Source organism: Diabrotica undecimpunctata, chromosome 6, assembly GCF_040954645.1.
Source record: "Diabrotica undecimpunctata isolate CICGRU chromosome 6, icDiaUnde3, whole genome shotgun sequence".
NCBI classification, from domain to species: domain Eukaryota; kingdom Metazoa; phylum Arthropoda; class Insecta; order Coleoptera; family Chrysomelidae; genus Diabrotica; species Diabrotica undecimpunctata.
The window spans coordinates 3599449-3617978 of record NC_092808.1 but is presented as its reverse complement, the minus strand read 5'-3'; the positions used below and the strand labels follow the sequence as shown (position 1 = coordinate 3617978).

At 33.3% G+C, this 18530-nt stretch overlaps 1 protein-coding gene across 28 annotated transcripts in view; it reads left to right on the top strand.

The window, feature by feature from the left end:
* Positions 1-18530, top strand: part of trol (terribly reduced optic lobes) — a 1082793-nt gene that overhangs the window by 458944 nt on the left and 605319 nt on the right. For 26 of the 28 annotated variants that reach the window (XM_072534008.1, XM_072534014.1, XM_072534012.1 and 23 more), the window contains exon 3: positions 4455-4769. The exons of 1 other annotated variant lie outside the window; for it this stretch is intronic. In XM_072534008.1, coding sequence (XP_072390109.1) covers positions 4455-4769 — 315 coding nt within the window. Of the gene's footprint in view, positions 1-4454; positions 4770-6586; positions 6608-18530 lie in introns of all 28 variants that reach the window. One more of the 28 variants, XM_072533999.1, reaches the window with a different exon arrangement.

The window sequence follows — 18530 nt, the reverse complement described above, 5'->3', positions numbered from 1 at the left end:
GGAATACTTGGTGAAAAATTCTTGTAATAATTAAATTTTATCTTACTCATCATTTTAAAGTAGCCGACTTTAAAATGATATTTACATATTGTTGAGTTGCGTTCCTGGGACGACTTTCTTGTAAGATAGTTCATTCGATTACATGAAATCAACTTTAACTTGAGAATACCCGTCAGGAAAAATCGTAGCATGTAATTCGTATTTAAAATGACAAACACATGCCTTGATGGCAGCAACAATCTCCTATTAGTGATTCCATAGTAAATTATGAGGGAAAAACCAGGAAAAAAACCTTATAATACTATCCCGACATGGTAAGTATTTAGTTTACTTTCAATAAACACCAAATTCTGATTTTATATGTTTGTTATTTAAAGAACATAAATGATGTATCCTCTATATGTTACTGACACACTAAAACTGGTATTTTCCTTTTAATAACTTCCTTTTTTTATATGGGTAACTAGATCCTACGACATTCTGCCGAGGAATTTGTGACGCAATTGGTCTCATTTAGCATAATTAGAGCCGCTTATAAGATTACCAAAAAAATCGAATTCCTCACAATGCGATGATTATCGAATATTAAGCTTGATGTCTCATATCCTTAAAACGTTTCTCAGAATTATCCATACACGAATTTACAAGAAGTGCGAGTTTGAGATGAGTGACACTCAATTCTGATTTCGAAACGGATTGGGAACACGAGAGGCTCTTTTTGCTTTAAATGTGTTAACACAACGATGCAGAGACATGAATGTAGATGTATATGCATTTTTTATTTACTATCGAAAAGCATTTGACTGCGTTAACCATCAAAAGATGATCGAAATTCTGAGAACAACTGGAGTTGACGAACAAGACTTGCGAATTATCTCAGAACTATACTGGCACCACACGGCAACAATTGAAATAGAGCACACAACATCCGAAGTCATACAAATCCGACGAGGAGTGAGACAGGGTTGCGTCTTATCACCGCTACTCTTTAATTTGTATTCAGAGTCTATATTCAGAGAAGCATTAGACGAGGTCCAAGGCGGAATAAAGATTAACGGAATCAGCATAGACAACATCAGATATGCTGATGATACCGTCTTAATAGCAAGCAACGCACAAGAACTACAAAATATAATAAATGCGGTAGTTCACCACAGCGAAATGTTCGGTTTACATCTAAACGTTTCCAAACGTAAAACTTTAGTATTTTCAAAGACACAAATAAACGTACAGGTGTATGCCAAAGTTCAAATAATAGAACAGGTAAATTCCATAAAATATTTGGGAACAAATATCAATAGTCAGTGTAATCCAAAAAAGAAATCCTATCAAGAATCGAACAAGCAAGGAAAACATTCATGAGCATGAAAACATTTTTTACAAGATCAGACCTTAGTCTACAGCTTAGAATCCGAATGATCAGATGTTTTTTCTGACTTACTGTATGGCTGTGAAAGTTGGACAATGGACTCTTGAAATAGAAAAAAGAATAGATGCCTTTGAGATGTATATATACAGACGAATGTTGAGGATTCCATGGGTACAAAGAGTTACTAATGTTGAGGTACTTCGTCGCATGTGTAAACAAAAAGAATTACTAAGAATAATCAAAGAGAGGAAAATGCAATAATTGGGTCATGTGTTGAGAGGCGAAAGATATGAATTACTTCAAGTTATACTGGAAGGAAAAGTACAGGGCAAAAGATCAGTAGGAAGACGCCAGAACTCGTGGTTGAAAGACCTGAGGAGATGATCGACCGCTCATCCGCAGAGATCTTTCGCGCAGCAGTTTCCAAAACTACAATTGCCCTTTGGATCGCCAACCTTCGAAAGGAGACGGCGCAATGAGAAGAAGAAGAGCCGCTTCGTTGATTTTTATCTTTTTACCATCTGTTTCTTTTAGGACTGTCCATTGAATCTGTCCATTGAACCCTATGATTATTTTCCCATGAGTGTTTACATATTTTTACATTACATACAAGTTTTTCCGATAATCCTTTTATGTATGGTATTGTTATTTTCCTCGTATTATTCCTTGTGAATGTTGTAGGATTCCGTTGTAAGTTGTTATGTTGCATTCGGTCTATTCTTGAAAATTCTTTATTTATAAACGACAAATAATAATAATTTTTTAATAAAACTGATGTTAACAAGTGTTTCTCCTCTAAGAACGAATTTTAGTGGGAACAAGTAATGTTAGCTCTATCATATAAGGATTTAATAATTTCCTTTTTAATATTGATGTCCTGATTTGATTTGTAATTTACATATCTGTTGGTGTGTGTTGGTTTTCTATACACCTGAGTCTCATATCCAGTATCGTTCTTAGAGATTAAAACATCCAGGAAAGGTAGCGTGTTATTATATTCCTTATCGTTTATATCATTCAGGAATTACTCCCAATAACTCTGATCCATGAGGCCATTGAGAATACATCTCCACCATACAGTGGATTTTAAATTTTGGAAATATTTGTTTCAAAATCTTCAATTAATATATTTCATAATAATGTAGATAAACTAGAACCCATTGCTAGACCCAAATATTGTTTATAGAATTCATTATTTAGTTGAAAATATGTATTATCAATACATAATGTTAATAACTCAATTATAGCTGATATATTTAGTCTTGTTCTAGTTGCCAATGTATCATCATTCTCTAATTTTGTTTTGATTACTTTTAAAGTTTTATCTAATGGCACGTGTGCAACTAAACCATTTATGTCAAAACTTTCTAAAATATTATTTGAATTAAATGTGTCACTTTTATTTGCAATGGTTATATAATAAAAAATTTAACATTTCACTACAAGGAGAATTCATGGTACTATAAATAGGGCTAAGGTATCAGCTTTATGAACCTTCAGTACTTCATAAAAGTGAGATGTTTTGCTGCTTTGATAATTTGTTAAATAATCTTTAAACTTAAATTAAGTTCTAAAAATTCTGTTTTCCAAATGCTTCGTTGGATCTTTTGTTAATTTTGTATAAAGTCCGTGTGATATTAGGTCTTCAATGTTATTTTCATATTGAATTTTATCCATCGATAACATACATATAAAATCATAGTTTGGTGTTTATTGAGAATAAACTAAATGTAAGATCAAATACTTCTCATGTCGGGATAGTATTATGAGGATATTTCCTGGGTTTTTCCTCATGATTTACTATGGAATCAATAACAGGAGAATTTTCCTGTCATCATTGCATGTGGTTGTTTTTTTAAAGACGAATTTTTCTGACAGGTTTTCTCAAATTAAAGTTGATTTCATGTAATCGAATGAACTATCCTACAATCCTCCAAACTATCCTCCCAGGAACGCAACTTAACAATATTTAAATATCATTTTAAAGTCGTCTACTTTAAAATGTATAAAATATGTCTGAATTGTCAATATGAATAAGTCAGATAAAATTAAATTATTAGAAGAATTTTTCACAAAGTATCAAAAAACACAAAGTGTTTCTTAATGTTTTGTATTTTGAGAACGATTTCCGAAGTGAAACATCAAAAATAAATTATTTCAAACTTAAATTGTGGCGTATTCCCAATAAAATTGCTAATTCCATTAAGATGTCACAAAAAATAGCTTCAGATCAGTAAGTTTTTAAAACACTTAATAATAAATAAATGGAAAATGTTTGAATTCACAACTTTTTTCACAGGATTTTTTTAATTTTGTAATGGTAGATGTCCATGATATCTTATTTTGATTATTTTTGGACATGTATTTAATTTTCAATTAGTTTATCCCCCGAGCTTCTTTCATTTTACTTTTGTGTTTTTTTTTTAATTTTTTTAAATCCTTTTCTTCCTATTTTTTACCTCCTTCATACTTGTTTGTATCATATGCTGCTTCTGTTATACAACTACATAAACATCATCTCCTTGCTTGTTTTATCTGCCTAGAAGATCTATTCCAGTACATCTTGGTTTGCTATTTCGTAGGAAAAGCTATTTATTAATGATTTAATCTTAGTTCTTCAAAAAATAAATTATTATTGTTATTGACAGGGTTAATATTGGCTATAAAATTGCGATTGCTGAATAGCAGAGGCAGTAAGCAAAAACTGAGGAAGTGATGCGATGCCCAAATAAAAGTTTGTCCTAAATTTTTCTTTCTAACCTTTTGTATACAACCATGTCATGTTCTAGAAATTTTCTCAACAATAATTTGTAATATGATTCGACATTTAGCGAGGTCAATGCTCTGTTTTTTATTGATAAGGTACTCTCTGAAAATATAAATTAATTTCAAAGTATGACTTTACTGTTTGATAGTGAGTCTTTGTATCGAGTTGCTGTTAAACTAAAGAAATATTAATAATTTTTTATTTCAGTTAGACAATATGAGGTAAGCTTAATATATTTGCCTACGGTAAGAGTTTAATGGCACAATATATATTACGTCCGTTACCAACATGCCATATAAATATTTTTATATGATATAGGGCCAAGTTGATGGCCAAGACAGTCAGGAGGAACAATATGATATAGACGAGGATGGTGGCCAACAAAGTGCCGACGAAGATTATGACGGACAGCAAACTGACGATGAAGAATATGACTCACAGCAAACTGACGACGATGATAATCAAGAACAAATCGGTGAACAACACCAAGGACAAGACGAACAAAACGGAGATAGTAACGGACAGAGTCATCACGATAATGGCAACCACAATAAAATCGATGGCACTAAGAATAAGAACGACGACGACGATGAGTTCGTCCCTCTTGAAATAGGGGAAGGGTCCGACGATGACGTAAGTTCAGCGATTAGCTAACTGGCCAAGGCACATTTTTTATCAACATCACTGACAAACCATTTTGGCGACTTCGATCCATTTTTTACCATTGGTGAAGCATGCTGAAGCATAAATATGATGGAATTTTTTATTTTTTCCTGGAAAGTAATAATACTGGCCGTTGGAATTTTTATATAAAATGAATTTTCTTCTTTTTTTATTTTGTTCTGTCTTCTGTGTCTTTAAAAGTAATTTCTGCAAATATGTTGAAAGTCACGTTAGTTAAAGCATATTAGAGACTTAGTGGGATAGCATAAGTTCCTCAGTATATTTTCAATCGGGTTTTAAAATAAAAATGCTCCTGGGAAATTTTTCTCGAGACTTTGAAATAATATAGCAAGGTTTTTAGATATTATATACCTATAGAACAACTATGTTTCCTACAGTAGTTCAATAATACTAAAGAACATTACTATCATATAAAAATTTGAATGAGGATGCAGCAACACAAGCTTTTGTATACCAAGTCAAAACAAAAGAGCAAATTATCGTATTGATTAGACCAAGAAATAGAATAACATATAAGTAAGGAGAAAAAGAGACCAATGCTTTCATTTATTCCAATTCTCGTCCTAATTTTTCTGTATAATCAGTGTCTTTAATTAACAATTCTACGAAGATATTTGTTATACTTACGTTTTTCTACTAGCACCTCTCTTACATTTAAATGATTCCTGTATTTATCATAAATATCTACTACGCGATCCAGACGTTTTTAGGTTCTTAAAAAATCTACCCACAATAAAACCCCCTAACGACAAAAATGTCAATTTTTTATTTTTATTTTTTTTTAGATGGGATGCAATCACTTTAAAAATTTCAAAAAATTCACAAGCATAGTTGAGGCTTTTATAAAACTTGCGTATTTTTTATATATCGGTAGCTTGAGTGTGCAGAACATAAAAATGCAGTTTTTTCGAAAAAAGAGTATAAATTTCTTTTGAAGGTGGCTGAAGGACCAATTTTGTTTATTTTGGGTGTTTGATTAAAAACTATGCGTCATCTTTAAAAATCCGAAAAGCTGTTTTTTAGAGGTTTTGGGGGATTTTCTCCATTTTATAGACTTAAAAATAGACCAAATCAAGGCTTTTATAGATTTTATATATTCTAAATTAAATGAGGCCTTTAGAACATTCATAAATTGGGAGAAACACCTTTAAACTCCCCCAAAAAACCATGTATTTTACGGTTTTTAGAGGATTAATCATATAGAACGCAAAAAATTGAATTCTAGGAGTGAGTGCATTTTGCCTATCTTAACGGGGAATACCCTTTATTAAATTGTTTAATCCAGAACCTAGTGGAATTCTCTGGACGTAAGAATAGCTGTAGATGTCGATAGAAAGCCGAAATATTCGATCAGGGGCGTAGCAAGGGCTAGCGTAACAGTATGCTGTTTAAGATTATCTTAAATGTTTGTCTGACAAGATTAATTATTCTTCCCTTTTTGCACAATACAAAAACATAATGCAAAAACATTTTTATTACTAAATAAATAAAGAACAAGTTTGCAGAAATTGCTATCTTTTTACTATCTCTTTATATACCTCACTACTTTTCATACATTTCTATTCTTTATTGCGTAGTTACATGGTGGTGGTATAAGTTTGAAATATTTTAGAAGAATTATTAGAGCAAAATTAGTTTAGTAGTAGTTGAGTAGTTCACTAATTGGCAACAAGGAAAAAATATAAAATATGCGTGTTAAAATTGTTACATATTTTTGCTAATTTTGTTTATTTGTTTCTAACATTATACATTTTGTTTCCATATAGGAGGACGATATAGAATATGATGTGAGTCAATAATCAGGTTTTTTTGTTAAAAAAACCTTAAGTGTCGTAAATAACTTTCACTATAAATGTTGTCTCTCACAAAAGGTCCGAAAAGTGACGTAGATGAAAGGGCGTAAGAGTAGAATGGGACAAAATATATAAAAAATACATTCTGTGTAGTATTTTGTAGTAAGAAAGAACCCCAACATCTGCCCAAAATAAACGAAGAACATCTTATTGGTTATAAATAAAGAGATACATTATTATTGGACTTTAAAGTTTATCTAATAGAAATGAATAATAGTAATCAAAAAATCACACGACGAATTTTCCAGAATATGTTATAAACTGGAAAAATTACATCGAAAAAAAATACAAAAAAGCACAAAAAAAATAAAAAGTATATATCAAAAACATATGACCTTTTTATAGTTTTTCGTAAAAGTAAACAACTCTTTGAAATTGTATTTTTACATATACAGGGTGAGTCATGGGGAACTTTACATACTTCTACCATATGTAGAGTCCCTCAGGGAGCATATCATGTGGCCACTAAAAAATGTCAACTCCTCTTCTGTATTAATTAACAGGGTGATTTGTGTAATTGACCATTTATTTCATTTTACTGTAGTGTTTATACGGCTCATTTGATTTTTTTAATTTTTGCATGATACAGTACACTACTATCAAGCATTCGACTGGTATTAGCTAAACTAAAAAATTCCAGGACTGGCTTTGGAAAAATTAATTTAGGGATTCGTATTAAATATTACACCCTGTATAAATTTTTTTTAAAATGCAATAAGTGATTTTCAAACTACATAAATAGCCAATGAAAACGACATATGCGACAATGTTGTCGCACTTTTATTAAATTTTTAGTGAACGATCAAATCTTACCAAAAATAGAACAACCATAATGAAGTATCAAATTATAAGGTATTAATTTAAACAAATGTTATAAATTTCAAACATTTTAATTAAAATGAGTTCCTACAACATAATCTAATACGTAGAAAATTAACATCTTTACTGTCACTTTGTATTATCTCTACGATAGAATCAATTGTTTTTCAATTTTAAATTTTTACTCATAGATCGTATTGGGGCATTATTTTCGATAAATAATAAATTAAATTGATTAAAAAGTCAAACCTCTTGTATGTGTTAGTTTTTGTTGATTGTAAATGATTAAAATTTTATGTCAAATAATAATACATTGCATCAACTGTACTAAATAAAAATAAATCTAAAAAAGTTTAAAATGAAGGTTGGCGTTGACCGTTTGACGTTTCTTGATATTTTATACCCATTGTCATTATTGTCATTATCAATTGTTATTTATGTATACAAGAATACATATTTCTTCTGTCATACCTACGTTAAATAAATTGTGTTAGTTTTGGTAGAGCTTTTGTTACTTTCGTTCAAAATGCCACATCAGTTTTCGACCACAGAATATGCAGACATAATATTTGTTTATGGATTCTGTAATGGGAATGGTAGGGCTGCTAGTAGAGAATATCGCAGGAGATTTCCTAATCGTCAAACTCCCAGTCATCCAACATTTGGGTCAGTTTTTAATTATTTGCGAGAAAATGGCACTTTTCCTAGTGGAACAACAGAGCGACATGTAGATGAAGCGCAGGAAGATGACATTATGGACGCCGTTACTATGAACCCTACAATAAGCACTAGACAAGTAAGTCGAGAACTCAATGTTACTCAATCAAAAGTAAGTAGAGTCTTACAAAAAAATAATCTATACCCATATCACATTCAAATGGTTCAGCGACTACATGCTGGAGATGAGATCGATAGGACGGAATTTTGTAGATGGATTAACAATAATCGACCAACGCTATACAGGACACTATTTACAGATGAAGCCCAATTTACCAGAGACGGGATAAATAATTCACGAAATTCACATGTGTGGGCAGAAGAAAATCCCCATGCTATTCGAGAACGTCGTTCTCAGTTAAGGTTTTCGGTTAACGTGTGGATTGGTGTCATAAATAACCAATTAGTAGGTCCTCACTTTTTTGATGGTCCTTTAACAGGGCAGGTCTATTTGAACTTTCTACAAAATATTTTGCCGAATTTGCTTGCCAACGCGAACGTTGCTATCCGAGGGATGTATTTTCAACATGATATAGCACCCCCACACTTTTACTGGCAGTGAGACAACATCTCAATAATGTTTATGGCAACAGGTGGATAGGACGTGCAGATCCTATTTCGTGGCCTTCAAGATCCCCTGATTTCAATCCCGTTGATTACCATATTTGGGGACGATTCAAGCAACTAGTTTGCGCAGTGAATATTAATAACCGACAACAATTAATTGATAGAATTATACATTGTTGTAATACTATTAGAAAAGATCCCCAGAGTATCCGTAATTCAATACGTCAATTAACAATTCGGCAACAAAAATGTGTACAGGCTGGAGGGTTCCATTTCGAAAATCTATTTTGAATTATTTTTATTTTGTTACCATTATTGTATCTTTTCCAGTTCTAATTTATGGGTTTGTCATTAAACTATGTACATATTTGTAGTTTTTTTTTTAAATTGTTCTTCGTTATTGTTAGTAGTTACTGTTTTTTGTTGTGCAGTAACTCAGTTTATCATTTCAAATAAAATGTTTGAAATTTATAACATTTGTTTAAATTAATTACCTTATAATTTGATACTTCATTATGGTTGTTCTATTTTTGGTAAGATTTGATCGTTCACTAAAAATTTAATAAAAGTGCGACAACATTGTCGCATATGTCGTTTTCATTGGCTATTTATGTAGTTTGAAAATCACTTATTGCATTTAAAAAAAAATATATACAGGGTGTAATATTTAATACGAATCCTTAAATTAATTTGTCCAAAGCCAGTCCTGGAATTTTTTAGTTTAGCTAATACCAGTCGAATGCTTAATAGTAGTGTACTGTATCATGCAAAAATTAAAAAAATCAAATGAGCCGTATAAGCACTACAGTAAAATGAAATAAATGGTCAATTACACAAATCACCCTGTTAATTAATAAAGAAGAGGAGTTGACATTTTTTAGTGGCCAGATGATATGCTCCCTGAGGGACTCTACATATGGTAGAAGTATGTAAAGTTCCTCATGACTCACCCTGTATAGGGTGAGTTTTTAATGCGACGTTTGTCAATAATTCGCTTACGGTACACAATATCCAAAAAAGTTATTTAGAAAAAATGTAAGTAATGATATTCTCTCCGCTTGGCTTATATGTCGAATTCTACAGGGTGTTCAAAGTACTTGATAAACATGATTTTTTTTTAAATAGGACAACCTGTATATTTTATCATATTTAGATTCCTCTCATAATTCTTGTTCATACAATGTGAAGCTTCAGACTACTATACAGAGTATTTAACGAGTTATGACCATTTTTCTTTCGATATCGATATGAAATAAACACCCTGTATATATAGAAGGAATACATAAATAAGTAGGTATTTATTTTACATAATGAGACGCAGTTATTCTACTGGCTGAAGATTTTCGCCAAATACTGCCAGCCATTCCTAGATTATCATTCCTGCTGAGGAAATAAATGCGTCATTGAAGACATCAAATTGATGGAAATGTGTGAAAAAACTCCAGTTAACAACGAACATGCAAGCGGGGTTATAAAATGATATATCGGAAGAAGTTTTCTCCAAGGTATTATTAGATATTGGCAATGGGAAAATTCCTGTCGAACCTTCTACTGGCCTCATTTTATTTCCACCAAACTTTTGTCAATTCACAATGTCAAAAGAAGAATTAATTTCGAAAGTGTTCCCAAATATTGAGGCGAATTACAAAAATCATGGACGCAGATGATTTGAATATAAAAATTCAAAGTCAACTTAACGGAAAAATATACTCATCGAAGCCGATCGATTCCATTACCGATCCAAATAAAAACGTCAGTTATCTAACTGAGTTCCTGAATTCATTGGATCTGCTAGGATTACCGCTACACAATTTACAGCTCAAGGTTGGATCGGTGATAGTCATGCTACGAAATCCGAATTAGCCGAAAATGTGCAACGAAACAAGAGGCTTTAAAAAGATAATGAATAATTTGATTAAAGCTACTATAATCATAGGAACAGGCGGGTTTTAGAAAAGGCTATGGAAGAAACGATCACCTACTGGTAATAAAAAATCTTATAGAAAAATGCACTGAATATAATAAACCACTAGCTTTAATATTTGTCGACTATGAAAAGGCATTCGACACCGTAAATCAACAAAAAATGTTGGAATCCTTGACAGAATGCCGAATTGACTATCGGTATATAAATATAATTAAACATATATACCAAAACGCAACAGCCAGTGTTAGAGTGGGTGATCGTCAAACCCAGAAACTCCCGATACAACGGAGTACGCCAGGGGGACACCATATCGCCGAAACTGTTCAATACGCTTTTGGAATATATATGTAAAAGGGCAAAACTGACCGACAAGGGCATAAACATAAACGGAGAAAAGCTTAGCCATCTAAGGTTTGCAGATGATATTGTACTAATAGCTGATAGGATAGATGAGGCCAAAGAACTTTTAAATCAGCTCTACCTTTCCTCGCTAGAAGGGGGATTGAGAATAAATATGTCTAAAACACAGATGATGACAAATCTTGTAGTCAGCGAAGATATATGCGTAGGAACAAGATCCATAGACCAGGTAATGGCCTATAAATACCTAGGTCATGAGATTCGCATAGGAAAAGATAACCAAACCGTTGAGCTTCTCCGTCGTATAAGACTGACTTGGGCATGCCTTAAAAGAAAAACATTTAATCAGTGTGTTTTGCCAGTGTTAACTTACGGTGCCGAAACGTTGACCATGACAAGGAGAACAGTTCAAAAGATCCGTGTGTGTCAAAGGGCGATGGAGCGTGCTATGTTGGGCGTTTCACTACGAGACAAGATCCCAAATCGCCAGCTACGACAAAGAACAGGAGTGGCAACACTAAAATGGAACTTGGCAGGTCACGTGGCTCGAATGACAGACAATAGATGGACAAAGCGGATACTGGAATGGAGACCAAGAGGTGATGCCTACCGAAGTAGAGGTCGTCCACCAACACGTTGGACTGACGATCTAAAACGTTGTCATAGGAATTGGATGCAAGAGGCACAAGATCGAAATAGATGGAAAATTATGAGGGAGATCTATGTCCAGCAGTGGATAAGCGAAGATTGAATGATGAATCATAGGAAAGTTCATACGAGAGGATTTGCTTATTCCAAGACTACTACTAAATGACTTTGCTTTTGAATTTAAGCGCGTCCAGTTTCCGATGCTCCTTGCATTCGCAATGTCAATTAATAAATTCCAAGCAGAAGTAATTGTACGCAGAATGTTCGAACTATTGGCGTTATTTGTTTTTCTCTATATAGAAAAACTAAAAAAGTATCTATGTATGATTAAAGTTTTGAATTTTAATTGTAATTTTATTTCGTAACATAATATTGTTTCATTTTTTTCAATAGGTAACCACCCTTCCGAAACCGGGGCGGGCAACTAGTTTTTAATAAGTAAAAGGTCACTTGTATGAGTTAACAACAATAAAACAGTTGGCTTTGAAAAAATAACTAGTCTTTAATTTTAAAAATGATTTTTTCTGTAGAAGAATTAACAGATACTATCTGGGTATTAGGAGAAAGTTCGGGAAATTGCCTACTTGCATCAGAATACATATATGTATTAACAGCGATATCTTGAATGGAGGAAGCCAAAAGTAAGAGTATTTGAAAAATTAATGAATCGTTTTGTTCGCACTGGATCAGTTGCATGTGAAAAAAATGAGAGAACCAAAATTATTATAAGTGAAGAAAAGGAATATGAGAAATTTACGAAAGATATAGAATACGACCCCTATGGATCCCAGAAAAATGTGTGGAAAATGATAAGGAGACAAAAAACAGAAATGAATGAATTTCTACGCATAGATAACATTACGGAGGACCAATGGACGAATGCATTTCACGAAATTATATGGAGAAGGAGAAGAGAACAGAGAAAGAATCATTAACGAAACTCACGATAGAGTACTAATATCAGAAGAAGAGCTACAAGAACCAATAAAAAAATTAAAAAACAAAAAAGCACCTGATCCTGATAAGATAAACAATGAACTGCTAAAATATGGAGGAACAACACTACGCAAATGGCTCCTAAAATTATTCATCGATATAATAAATACCGGAGTAGTACCAGCGGAATGGAAGGAAAGTCTCCTGCTACCGATACTTAAAAAGGGAGAGTCCAGAAATCCTGAAAATTAAAGAGGCATTAGTCTGATGAAATAGTACATTAAAATTGTTAACGGCAGTCATAAAAGATAAAATCGAGGAAAAAGCGAACATGGCAGATGAACAACAAGGCTTCCGGATGAACCGCAGCACAATAGACGCAATTTTTATTATCAGATAAATAATAGATAAGTCTATTGAATATGGAAAACCAGCATACATGTGCTTTGTAGATTTAAAAAGTGCTTTTGACAGGGTGAAGGGAAATGACATCTTAAATTTATTACAACCTAAACAAATAGACCATCAGCTAATAAGGACAATTAATGAAATTAACAAAAACAAGGCCAGAGTTATAATGCCAACAGGGGAAACAGAATGCATAGAACTATAGGGAGGAATCCTCCAAGGAGACTCGCTCAGCCCATCGTTATTCAAGATGGTGTTGAATCAAATAATTCACGAAGTAAGAAAACGACAAGGATACCACATGGTGGGAGCGCATAAAATCACGATACTATGCTATGCCGATGATGCAGTACTAATTGCTGATAACGAAGATGACCTACAAAGGCAGCTCCACACCTTCAGTATCACAGCAAACAAACTTAATATGAGAATATTAGTAGAAAAAACTAAATGTATAGTGATCAGTAAATGCAAACGTAGTAGATGCAAACTAGAAATAGACGGCAAAATTGTAGAACAAGTAATGAAATTTAATTACCTAGGAGTAGAGATCACTAGTGACAGGGATATAAGAACAGAGACTACAAGGCAAGTATCAAAAGCGGCAATAGTAAGTGGTTGCCTCCAAGAAACCATATGGAGAAACAAATATCTGACCATGAAAAGCAAAATGAAAGTATACAAGACAACAGTAAGACCAATCCTAACACATGCAGCGGAGACAAGGTCCGATACAAGAAAGACGAAACAACAAATCAACAATATCGAAATAAAAGTATTAAGATCAATAGCGGGCATATCATTAAGAGACAGACAAACCAACAGAAGTATACGCGAACAATGCAAAATTCAAAATATTAACAGGTGGATTAAAACAAGAAAAAAAAACTGGAACGAACATGTAAACCGAAAGGGACCAGATAGATTAGCGAACATCTGTAAAAACAACAAGCCGTATAGCAGAAGACCCGTTGGAAGGCCGCCAAAAAGGTGGAAAGATAATGTACAGTCAACAACAACTGAAGCAGAATAAGAGGCAGACAAACAGGACTAATCCTAGTGAAGAAGAAGAAAAAGAAGAAAAGGAATATGGTTGTTGCTGCACTGTATCAAAACAAAAATCTAATACCGTCATTCTGTTTTGTTATTTACTTCGTTGGAAGTACGAGAAACTGAATTCACTACGAATTTTGACTAGGATGAACGGCTTGTGGAATGCAATTTTAGATTCCCTTGCCGAGTAATTCATCCAGCTGTTTGTTTCGCAAATTTTAGGAAACACAGTGGTTAAGATTTGAATTCGGTTTCGCTAAGTAGAAATCGTTTGATTTCTCTTTTTGTTTTTAGATGGCGTAGTTACGTCCGTATATAGTTATTTTAATAACTATTGTCTAGGACGGGAAAGATTTTTGTTTTGGTTCAGAGCAGTGACTATACCGTTCTGAAGAGACTTAAGGAGGTCGAAATACGTATCAACGGTTGTTGCTGCACTGCATCAAAACAAAAATCTAATACCGTCATTCTGTTTTGTTATTTACTTCGTTGGAAGTACGAGAAACTGAATTCACTACGAATTTTGACTAGGATGAACGGCTTGTGGAATGCAATTTTAGATTCCCTTGCCGAGTAATTCATCCAGCTGTTTGTTTCGCAAATTTTAGGAAACACAGTGGTTAAGATTTGAATTCGGTTTCGCTAAGTAGAAATCGTTTGATTTCTCTTTTTGTTTTTAGATGGCGTAGTTACGTCCGTATATAGTTATTTTAATAACTATTGTCTAGGACGGGAAAGATTTTTGTTTTGGTTCAGAGCAGTGACTATACCGTTCTGAAGAGACTTAAGGAGGTCGAAATACGTATCAACGGTTGTTGCTGCACTGTATCAAAACAAAAATCTAATACCGTCATTCTGAAAAGGAATATGATGTACTGATTACAGAGGATCCTCAGATTAGCAATCGTAAAGCAAATTTCGACGGCAAAAATGCTCCGTAAAAATAAAACGTATCTCTACCACATACAATTACATCAATAATTGACAGTCAATGATTATCATCGCAGATTAGCTGTTAGTCAATGGTCTCAGCAGTAAGTGCATAGCGAGTTTTTTTCGATTATATGGTTTTTGGAGATAAGGCTACATTTCACAAAAATGGAACAGCGAATCAGCATAATTTTCGTTACTATTAATCATGTAATTCCTACTTTTTTAACAGTCATATTCAAACCAGGTGGTCTCTTATTCACAATCATCTAAATAATAATTTCCCTACTATGTGGGTTGGCAGAGAAGGACCAACTGTTTGGTCACCGCGATCACCGGAATTCTACAAAATTGATTTTTTTACGTGGGGTTATATAAAAAAAACCTTCTATACCAGAAGCCTCCAACAACGACAGATGATGTGACAAATAGCAAAAGAGAAGCTATTAATAATATTGACTTAACAAATATGGCTCGGCCATTTGAATATCAGTTACAAACTTGCACGGACGTTAGAGGTGGACATTTTGAACATTTACTTTAGACTCATTTCCTTAATTTTACATTGTTACATTCATTGCATATTGTTATGGATTATTTTTTGTATTAGGTATTTATTGAATAAAAGTATTTTTGATATATTTTTACTCCAAGTTCCCGAAATTTGAAGTTCGTTAAATATCCTGTATAGTAGTCTTCTTCACGTGCCATCTCCGCGACGGAGGTTGGCAATCATCATGGCTATTCTGATCTTAGATGCTGCTGCTCTGAATAGTTCAATTGATGTGCATCCGTACCATTCCCTCAAGTTACGCAACCATGAGATTCTTCTTCTTTCTACACTTCTCTTGCCCTGGACTTTCCCTTGTATAATCAATTGAAGTAGGTTGTATCTCTCATTACGCATAACATGCCCCAGGTATTGCAGCTTTCGTGTCTTGATGGTTTCCAATACTTCCATTCTTTTGTTGATTCTTCTCATGACTTCGTTGTTTGTTACATGCTCGGTCCATGATATCTTCAGGATTCTTCTATACACCCACATTTCAAATGCTTCCAACTTTTTAGCAGTCGACGCGTTAAGTGTCCATGCTTCTATCCCATAAAGCAGAGTCGAGAAAATATAGCACCTTGCCAGCCTGACTCTCAAGTCCAATTTTAGTTCTCTTGCACAAAGTACCTTTCTCATTTTATTGAAGTTTGTACGTGCTTTCTCTATTCGAACTTTGATTTCTTTGGAGTAATCGTTTGTGTGATTAATTATTGTGCCAAGATAGTGGTAGTTTTCAACTTGTTCTAAAGCACTACCGTTAATTGTCAGGCTTTCACCATTATTTTGGGTTTTTGATATCCTCATAAATTTGGTTTTCTTGGTGTTTATTGATAATCCATATTCCTCTCCATACTCAACTATCTTGTTCATTAGCTTTTGGAGGTCTCGGAGGTTGTCTGTTATTATGATAGTATCGTCCGCATATCTAATGTTGTTAATTGGTGTTCCATTGACCTTGATTCCTGCTGTTTCTCCCTCAAGAGCTCTTTTCATAATTTCTTCAGAGTATGCATTGAATAGTAGTGGTGACAGTACACACCCCTGTCGCACTCCTCTTTTAACTTCGAACTCTTCTGATGTGTGTTCATTAATGCTTACGTGTGCCTGCTGTTTATAATATAGATTTGTTATAATTCGAAGGTCATTGTGTTGTATTTGTTTTGCTTTGAGGATGTCAATTAGCTCTTTGTGGCGGACTTTGTCGAAAGCTTTGTTGTAGTCTATGAAACAGACGTACATATCTTGGTTCACATCCAAGCATCTCTGGATTAGTACGTTGAATGCAAATAGAGCTTCACGGATACCTACGCCATTACGGAATCCAAATTGAGTTTCTTCAATATCCATATCAAGTGTTTTGTAAATGCGTTTATGAATGATCTTTAACAACAATTTAAGTGTGTGAGACATCAGGCTTATGGTACGGTGGTCAGTGCATTCTCTAGCATTTTTCTTTTTTGGGAGACAAATGAATGTTGAGGACAACCATTCGTTGGGTATGTCACCGATTGATAAATTTTATTAAAAAGCTTTAAGAGGACATCAATGTACTCATTTCTGTGTGTGCATTCATGTGTTCTTTAGTGCATACATTATTTCTTCCTTTGTAATTTCTGCACTTGTTTCTCTGTCCTCAAAAGACAAGTCTTGTGGGTTTCCTCTTTCGTCGTCGAAGAGCTCTTCCATATACTCTTCCCATCGTTTTAGTTTTTCGTCAGTCGTTATCATAGTATTTCCATTTTTATCTAAAAGAGTTGTATTGTGGTTTCTTTTTTGCAGTCCTGCCATTTCTTTAACCTTTTTATCTATGTTGAATAGGTCGTATTTGTTCTGAAGATCCTCTATCTCTTTACATTTTTCCTCATAGTAAGTTTGTTTTGTCTCTCTTATCTTTTTTCTGATTTCGTTGTTAATGATTTTGTAATTGTGACTGTCTTTGTTCTTGGCTTGTCTTCGTTGTTCCATCATGCCGAGTATCTCGTCGGTCATCCAATTGTATAGTAGTGTCAACCCCATATTGTAAAAACAGAGATTATGAGAACAACCTAAATCTAAGAAAATATACAGGGTGTCCCATTTAAAACATTGTATGTTTGCTTTAGCGCGCAGTTATTAATTACCTTGTAGAATTCCGCATATTTTCTAAGCCTGGGGAGCAAACATCATTGCCTACATTTTTCCCGAATAAATTTTTTGGATATTTTGTACCATAATGGAATTATCGACAAATGTCACACGCTGCATAAGTAGAGATACAAATTTTTGAAAATAGTCATTTTTGATCGTCATATTTCGACCTTAAATTCGATATATCTAAACTCCAGAGAATAATTCTTCGAAGAATGTAAAAGAACTAAAAGTGTAAAATTATGCTCAATCAACCTACTTGTTATAAAACATTTTGCCAATTTTTTATATGATTTTCGTTAATAAGAAATTATCGTCGAATAAACAAAGGTCATTTAGGCTTTATGTTGGTAATATTAAAACGAATTTATTCCAATTGGCTTGATCCTAGCGCTTTTTTGTAGTAGGTTGGGTTGATTTTTATATCTCTTTTTGGGGGTGAACTGCTCGCGTAAAAACAAGATTTTACGACTTAGATATAAATAATCTACGTACTTTTCTGACCTTAATGTACTCGGTGTCACTGTTGACTAATTTCTCAATCCAATATTTCTCTTCGTTTGCTTAAAAGTTTCCAAAAACAATTGTGATTGTAATTTTTAAGACGAAGAGAATGTTATATGTTTTAATACATTAATAATTTCCAATACCTCCAATTTAACAAATTCCTAGGATAATTGTAAATAAATATGTATAGTAACATAAGCACTAATAACGCAATGTGTAAAATTGTATAGATTACAGTGGAGGTTTTCTTATATTGCAGAAAAACTTGTGGCAGCAAATGTTAAATCAATTATTGTTATAGTTAT